At 44.9% G+C, this 8,842-nt stretch overlaps 1 protein-coding gene across 1 annotated transcript in view; it reads left to right on the plus strand.

The window, feature by feature from the left end:
- The window catches only part of NEK6 (NIMA-related kinase 6), a 35,585-nt gene that overhangs the window by 10,526 nt on the left and 16,217 nt on the right, over nucleotides 1-8,842 (plus strand). The window contains exons 4-6 of the mRNA XM_010072723.1: nucleotides 1,462-1,572; nucleotides 5,029-5,137; nucleotides 6,386-6,493. Of these exons, the coding sequence (XP_010071025.1) occupies nucleotides 1,462-1,572; nucleotides 5,029-5,137; nucleotides 6,386-6,493 (328 nt within the window). The remainder of the gene's footprint in view (nucleotides 1-1,461; nucleotides 1,573-5,028; nucleotides 5,138-6,385; nucleotides 6,494-8,842) is intronic.

The following is an 8,842-nucleotide window of genomic DNA, read 5'->3' on the forward strand; positions in this document are numbered from 1 at the left end:
GCAGCTGTGTCTGGGTGAGCTGGGGTTTGTTGGACACGATAAACTGAACAGCGGCTGGGTGCAGGGGGCAGGAGTGTCGCTGTGGGTGCTCTGCAGAGCTGTGCGCTCTTCCTTCCTTGTCACTGCGGTCGTATTTTCATGTTGAGTTTTCTTGGCACGTGGTGCTGAGGCTCAGGACAAGGCTTGTGTGCCTGCTTGGGCTTCCCCGTGCCTTTGGGAGCCCAGGAGAGAGCAGAAAACACCCTTCAATGGTACCCTGCCTGTGCCAGAGCGGCACGCAGCCCCGGCACCGGCGGCCGTGGGGGGCACCCTGGTGCGCACTGGGCGTCAGGGGCTGTTCTGCTCCGGAGTTTGGTGCTTTTGTCGCTGGAAGCTGATCTTTGATTGCCGTACCTGAGAGCAGACATTGAAAAGAAATCCCAGCAGCAATGGTGGCTGTGATATTTATTTATTTAAGGCCTGCTCTTGTGGGAATGTTCTTCTCCTGATGCCGGCACATGGATCCCATTAACGCTAACGTGTGCTAGTGTCGGGGCATGGCGAGGGAGAATCTGTCCCTAATGTGCATGCAGAGAGCCCTGGTTAGCATGATGGATCATAACAGTGTTTCTTTTGGCTTTGTAACCCCTGGAACAGACAGGTTGAGGCACAGCTGTTCATAGATGAGATGCTCACTTGGTCGTGTCTGAATTTACTGCGTTTCTAAGAGCACGAGAGAGAGACAATCTAATGCAAAATGAGCGAGAGAGTGCACAGAGATGTAGGTACTGCATTGTCTTCTGAGCAATGAGAGTTTTCCACTTCAAGAAATTCAGACATAAAATACTAAAACAGACATTTTAATGTGTTGCTTGTTTCTTAATTTAGCCCTGCGAGTGAAGTGTAACAGTCTGAGATGATGTAAATTTTTAAGAGACATAGAAGGAAAAAAAAAATTAAAGTACCGGTTGTGAATATAAGAAGCAGCTATACTGAAATGAAGAAAGTAAATAATTAAGATGCAAGCAAAAATAATCAGAAGAATAAACTGATGTATGCAATTTGTGCATTATTTTCCTCCATCAAAGTTTTAATTTAATTCTGTTCTTCTAAGGGGCAGAGACCTCAATCAACAGTTGGGGTTTTTGTTTATATTTAATGAGGAAAAAATCAGTTATTGCTTAACAAAGCTTCTTTCGGGACATTGCTTTTAAATATTTTGTGAGTTTACAATAGAAAAGGTTGTTTCACACTCTTCTGGGCCGTATTGCTCTTTACTCAAGACACTTTTATTGTTCTGTGTTTGCAATAGATGATATTTCTTACAGGATTTTTGTCTCTAGTAGCTAAGAGCACAGTTGCAGTTGCACCTGTTGTGAGTTGCTTTGGATAATGATCACAGAAGCAGTGCAGGTATGGGATCTGCGAGCTGGTGTTACTGCATCGTTGTAAATTTTCTTCTTGTGTTCCCTCTATCTGCAGCAACTGAACCACCCCAATATAATTAAGTATTTGGATTCTTTTATTGAAGACAATGAACTTAACATTGTCCTGGAGCTGGCTGACGCTGGTGATCTCTCTCAGATGATTAAGGTAAGGACGTGTCAGTTCTAGGGTGCCACTAACTTCGGGCAGAGACACGGGGCGGTGGGGGGAAGCACATCTGTGCTAGCAGCACTTCTGTTCTCCTCTGGTGGCTTTGCTTGCCCCCAGCCTGCTTCCAGCGCCTAACCCAAGGCGTCTGGCGGCGTTTCAAATACACTGGGCTGCGCCGCTTGCTTCTGGTCACTGCTTCAGAAAGGAGCAAGCCGCTCTATGGTTTGGTGGCATGTATGTGCTGTTTGCAAGGTTGATTTATCCAGCCTGTGATTGATGGGGCCATTTAATTATTGTTATATTCACTGTTCACATATCCTGTCTGCCACTCTGAAGACAGTCAAGAAGGTGTATTGACTTTCTTTGCAGTGGGGATTTGGGTTTGAGAAAATGTTTCAAGTACTTGCTCGTCTCTTATGTTGCTCTTAGGAATACTTGTGTTGCTGCAAACCAGCTTTAGTTAAGCTGTTACCACCTGCTTTTATATTTTCTTTGACATGTTAATCTTTAGACATACATCCCTTGTGAGAACAGATGTGTTATATCATGTTTGTTAGCACTCTCAACCTTCCCTCCATGTTTTACCTGGTTTTTTTGCCATCATTATTCTGTAATTATCATAAATGAATGTTTGGAAAGTTCTCCTCCTCCTTGTTGTCACAGTTAAAATATCTTATTAACAGATTTGTTTTCTTTGCCAGCAGAGCTATGAGGCACTAGGCCAAAGGCTGTCAGACAAGTTATCCGTTCAGTCCATAGTCAGCAGCTATGTTTACAGTATCCCTGGAAATCTGCTCCCTCTCGTCCCCCTGGGTGCAGAGCTGTTCCCGGGGTGAGCCCCAATGTTCCAGCTGTGGCCTCGCTCCGCAGCCGCTCAGTAGCCAGAGCGATGGTCGGACCTGCCCCGAGCCCCAGGGGCCAGTGGCGGTGACCAACGTCACACGTGGGGCTGGTGACTTCCACCGAGGGCGGGTGTAAGGTCTTGGGTGTGGAGACAGAGCTTGTCCTCCTGCCTGGGGAGAGCTCGTGTGTATTTTTATCTTTTCCTATTTTCTTGTGGCTTCCTGTGTGTTTTATCCTTTTCCTGGGAAACTTGCAGTTTATCTCAGGGTTTTTGTAGTTGCAGTTAAAGATGGGGAAAAAGTGAGGATTGTGAGAGCAGGAGTTAGGGCTGTGATCATCCTGGGGTGTGCAGGTGTTTTGCTTGATCTTTAAACCTTAGCGTGTTAGGAAATGTACCTACATAATTATCATCTGTCACCATGTAAAATATTGGCATTTTTTTGTCCTTCAGAGGTTTTAGTTTAAAACATTCCTTACTGATCAATATGTTCATTTATCTATCAGGGTTGGTTATTTAATTTTTTTAAATTACTTTGTGTCATTATAAATAGGAGTTCCATTGTCCAGAACATGACTGGTAGGTTCTTAGGTTGATAGCTTGGACAGCACCGTAACTTGCCTTCTGTCCGCGGGGCTCCCCAGTCTGGGCTGTTTTCCCCTGTGTTTATTGCAGGCATGAGGAAGATGCACTGGAGGTTTGTTCAAGGTCTTATAAATGATGATTTTCCATTGGTGCAAATCTTGGAATTCCTTTTGTGTTTTTTATAGAGGAAAAAAACCCCTAAAACCAAGGGGGAACAAAAGCCTCCTGAACAGAGCTGTGATGGCAGAGGTGGAGTGTGCCTGCCCGCCCCCCTGGGTCACCCGCTGCCCCGGGGGAACTGAGGCTTTTGGGAGGATTTTCAGTTTGGGCAAGGCGGTAGGAGCAGCAGTAACAACACTCTAAAGGTGTGAGAGTGATAAAACCAGGGGCTGTCTTTGTCGTGCCCCTGGTGCCTGCATTATTTATGAGCTATTGTAAAGCTGATGTAGGAGAGTGCTGCAGGAGAGCCCGCTGGAGAGTTGGGACCTTCTTGTAAATGTCAGGCGAGTCTTGCTGGACATGACATTTAGAAAATTGTCACTTGTGGTCTTGCATATCCACTTTTAAATACTTTAATGAGAATTAAATAATTTTATCGTGTATGTAACACTCGCCCTCTGTAATTCCTCTGTGCTCTCTACCAAGTTTTGGGTTGGAACTGTTACAATCTGTCAGATTTGCTGCCCGGGGAATTGCACGGTCATGCCCCTTCACAGCTGATCTGCAGGAGAAAATTTGCCATTACTTGAGTCAAACACGAACCAGTAACAGCATTTCACATAAAATACAAAACGTGACAGCGGCCATCAGATGCCTGTACTGAGAGGAAAAAGCACAAGATGCAGAAAGGGGCGACAACCAATTCCCTTCCTTTATTCTTGCTCTTGCGTGCTGCTGATGGAAATTCTCCAGGGCACGACGCAAAAGAAAGGCAGTTGTAGTGTGCCAGAAGGACGGTTCAGAGAGAGCCTTTATCCAGTGACACCTCCTATATCAAAGGATGAGGATAAACCTTAAACCTCTGGAACTGCGTTATCAGTGTATTTTGTTAATGCTCGGGATGAAGAACTGGCTCAGTGTGTAGCACAGGAAGAAGCAATGGGAAGTCAGGGACCAATAATCCCAAGCAGTGCAATTTTGGGATGCCTTGGAGGAGGCTTTCACGCTTTGTGTGTGATGTACGCGGCTGTTGTGCCTTTCTGAAATGGAAAGAGAGTAGCTGGAGATGTATAACGTTTAGCCTTCAGTGAAGTGTGCAGCTGGTTATTTATTCCTGTAATAAGTTGCTTGGAAAGAAGATTTCGGTATTTCGGAGAGCCATCACCGTGCTGCGCTCCTTCGTATTGAGTGCATTATGCTCGTGATTATTTTATTTGGGAGCTATTAGCACCCCGAGGTCCGTGGAATCCGGACTGGGCTGTGCTTGGCGCTGTATAAACACGCACAAAACGGTCTTTTTGCAGATCTGCGTGTCTCTTGATCAGTAGCATCTTTCTGTCTCACTAGAGCTAGTTCAGTTAATTTAGTATTCCTGTGATGTATGAAATAGAATATTTTATTCTACCTGATCGCAGAAGAAACATGGATACTTTATGGATGCTCTGGCCAGCTTTCAGAAAGGAGAAACCCCTTTCCTTATTGTTGTTAATAGGCTGTATGATAATGAATGTTTACAAGATTTTTTTTTTTAATGATCTTTTGTTACTTAAGGCAAAATATTTGAGACATTTGTTGTTTTGAGGCATTAAATATGTTTTGCAAGGTAATTAAGGAGATTAATGCTAATTATAATTGGTGTCCATTCAAAAATGTCAAACCTATTTAAGCGTATTTTTCATAATAGTTGTTAATTAGTGAACTGCATTGAAGTTTACATACAGAGAGAAGGAGTTAAAAGCTAATCAGAAGCAAAGTCATGCTGCTGCAGATCGGGAAGACATGAGCAGCCCGCAGCTGACTAGCACAAGTCCAGGAACGAGTCAAATATGTTGCTTTTTCACTGATCTTTTATTTATTTCCTTCCACAGTATTTTAAAAAGCAGAAACGGTTAATCCCGGAAAGGACGGTGTGGAAATATTTTGTGCAGTTATGCAGTGCAGTTGAACACATGCACTCCCGCAGGGTGATGCACAGAGGTAACATTAATTCAGTCTCTTTTCACTGAATAATAATATAATGTTCCAATTAGTAAGCGCCTACATTCAAAAACAATTATGCTGATGTTCAGCCAATGCATGTTTAGAGAGGCTGGAGCTTGCAAGATGGATTTCTCCTTCTGTCTCTTTGCCTCATTGTTAAAGGATTCAGCCCGAACTGAGTGTGGTATTAGGAAGATGAGCTGCTTTGTATTCCAGACACTGATATTAAGTAGAAGTGTCAAACTTGCCATTAGAGAAGTGTCAGAAGTAAAATGCTGAGACTACTGGTTACAGTGAAGCCTAAGAAATAGTGTTCGTTATATTAGCTGTGACCTTAGAGAGTTTAGAAAGAGTTTTTCTGTCTTGCAAGGTTTTCTGAAATATTAATACAAATACGTCCCACGCTCTCCTAACCTGTTCTTTATTTTCATTAATTATTTTTGAATCTCTTGTCTTAGAACGTTTCGTGACTTTGAGCTCTATCCAAAAATTATATTGCTGCTTTCAGTGTAAGTGCAATGCTTTGTGAAGGACTTGACCCAGGAAATGCAAATATCCCAAAAGGCACCCGTACCAATCCCTGCTGCTTGTTAGCTCCTTTCTCCTTTGAAGCAGCGAATTCTTCACTATTCTTTTTTTCAGGAACACGATACCACTTTTGCTGCTGTATCCGTCCCCTGGTGCAGTTTATCAGTTGTACCTGAGTTGGGTCTGCCGTTGGTGGTGTGGTTTGGAGCCTTGCACATGTACTCTGCTTTAGTGAGAGGAAAGAGCCTCACTGACTCAGTCCTGACACGACTGCTGGGGAAACTGGGGTTCTAGTAACTTCTACACTCTGCGAACACACTGGGCTGTATGGAGCCCAGAATGTGTGTATGTGTGGGACAGTAATTTGCCTTTGGTGTGGGGGGACCACGGTGGGCAGTACAGTTTCCTGCAGAAAACGGTCATTTCCGAAGAGAAGCAGGCTGATTTCTCTGCTTTCCGTCAGTTAAAGAGGTTGCCTCTGTGCTGTTCCCGACATGTTCTCTCGCTGGTGTTGCTGTGTGCTGGGGAGCGTACTCTGATTTTTGTGCATGTGCAGAGCTTCAAGTCTTGGAAGATCCAGCCTCTCAAAGCTGTGAAGAAACCGGGTTCTGCTCTGGCCCCTTCTGTGCAGGGAGCGCTCCAGGCTGTGCTTCTGTTGCAGCATTAGAACCAAATCACCTTTTGTGGCTTTGACCTTTTATCTTTTTCTTCCTGCAGACATAAAACCAGCCAACGTGTTTATAACAGCCACAGGGGTGGTGAAGCTGGGAGACCTTGGGCTAGGCCGGTTCTTCAGTTCTAAAACCACTGCAGCACATTCCTTAGGTAAGCCGGTACGCGGAGATGTTCAGCGAGCGCGGCTGTACGCGTGTCGCGGGGGTGTTCAGGAGCGGTGTCTGGTCTCTGGCTGTGACGGGAGCTTGGGTCAGGGCACGCATACTGTATTTTCTGTGATATGTATTTTGAATAATCTTTGTAAGAAATTAACTGGTATTTTTTGTTTTAAAACTCCACTTGATATTTTTTTCCGGAAGGTCTGGCCCGTGAAGTGTCTGGTTTATGGCAAACGTCACAAGTGCAGCTTTCCCACTCTAAGGAGCAGCTTTGCCTGCGCTCTGCTCACTGGAACTGAGCGTTACGCCTCCACCGTTTTTAGCAGGTGCTGGTGGGCTGTCTCACCCTCAGCAGGGGCTGTGGCTGTTGTCTGAGGTGAGGGCAGTGTTCAGAGCCCTCATGTTTCCTCTGCTCCAGCAAGGGACTCAGCTTAGGCTTTGGAGATCCACGTTTTCTTCATGTCTCCCAGATATCTCGAGGTTGTTTCCTGCTCTTCTGTCGGGGCAGCTCATTGTTCTTGCCAAAGTGTGGTACCTTGCTTTTATTCGTACTGAATTGTACCCCGTTTCCAGACTCTCCTATTTGCAATCACTCTGAATTTTTGTTTTTTACTCTGCTGGGGTTTGGTTCATCCCAGCGTCTTGTTACCCGCGAGGGCACTGACGCAGTCCCTGTGTCAATGCAGGTGTTGAGCTAAACGAGAGCTGGTGGCTGTCTTGCAGGGCTTCCCTTGAAGTCACCTTCTGCTGTGACAGTGAACTGCTTTTCCAACCGATTTTGCATCCATTCAGTGGTTTCATTTAGACAGATTTAACATTTTACTTATAAGTGAGGTTATCTAAGCCTTTGATGAAAGCGTTGAGCAGCAGATGTATTACAGCTTTGTTTCCCTCCCTCCGAAGCCCGTTACCTCGTCATGGCAAAAACCGGCATCATTCGTCACGATGTTTTGTGGGCCAGTCATAACCATGAGGATTCCTTCCTTCTTCTTTTTTCTGTGTTTTACAAGTAGCATGATTATACCTCCAGGATTTTTCTGTGAATTGAAATTAACTGGTTTAGAGCATCTGGGTTCCTCTCTCTCTTTTTACCGTTAGCATTAATTACAACGCTGTAGGAACACATACAGTATATACGTGTCACAGTATAAAGTGTTTCACAATTGTGTCTAACCTCTTGAAGTGGCTGATTTCCGTTGTTATTAATGGGTCTCAATTTTTTGAGTCACAAAGGTACTTCTGTGTTACAGCAGTGAAGGAACTTTGGCTTTTAGTGCAATATTTAAGCTCTTTTACACTTAGCTCTCAGCTGATTTTGGACCATGACATTTGTTTCACTGTCTTTGTGCAGTTTCCTCCACTGAGTGTGAATCTTTCCCAGTTGTTCCTTACATGCGTACAAGCTTCATTGGTAGTGCTCACCAACAACACTGGGCTTCTCGGCACACAAGAAGGGAAGATACATGCCTTATTTTGTGTGTGCTTAAAAAAATATGAGGTATTCCTACTTTCAGAAAATATTAGGAGATTTCGCTTTGCATCAGAAGCTATCCTAGGATCTATACACGCTACACGTAATAGATTAAAATGAATCCTCTTCACAGAAAGTTACAATCGCATCATCTGAACTGGCAAAAATCTGATCGTGTCTAATTACATGATCCTGTCGAGTTTGACTGCTGCACTTATTATATTAATAAGAATAAATTGGGGCTTGGAAACGGGCTGCACACATAAGCCAGGCTGGTGACCTTTCCCCGGGCGGCTCTCTGCTGATTGAGAAAGCTCCTGCAGGAAGAGCTCAGCCGCTCCTGCACCGGCTTTGCCCTTCCTCGAGTCACCAGCGTCCTGGGAACAGGTGAGGAGGGTGCAGAGCACCAGGGAAGCAGCGCTGAGTGATACTGGCGACTGCGTGGTGTTGTGGATGCACCACCCTCTCCAGTGCTTCTTGTATCCAGGTAAAAAGAACATTTTAACATTCAAAAAATATGCAGACTTGAAGCTTTTTTTTTTTTTTTTGCAATTTGCCAGAGATATAGGTTTTGTAGCAGCAGGACATCTACTGATCTTGCTTTAGGTTTAATTAAGACATTTGTTTAAGCAGCCGTGAGCGATGCGCACCCCGCAAACCCGCGCGCGGTACCCGCCGGACCCGGGTGGCGATGCCAGGCGCTTCCTGCAGCCGCGTTGCCCTGGTAACCGCCCTGGACCATTATTTCCCTGGCTGCTGACCCATGAATTGAACGCACAGCTTATGCAAATATATTCATCGAGGTTTTTTTTTTTCCTTTCCTTGTATTTGCTAGCATCAGACTGGCATAAAAGGGCATTAGGCGGTGCC

This window comes from Pterocles gutturalis, unplaced genomic scaffold (assembly GCF_000699245.1).
Source record: "Pterocles gutturalis isolate BGI_N339 unplaced genomic scaffold, ASM69924v1 scaffold26712, whole genome shotgun sequence".
Lineage (NCBI taxonomy): Eukaryota > Metazoa > Chordata > Aves > Pterocliformes > Pteroclidae > Pterocles > Pterocles gutturalis.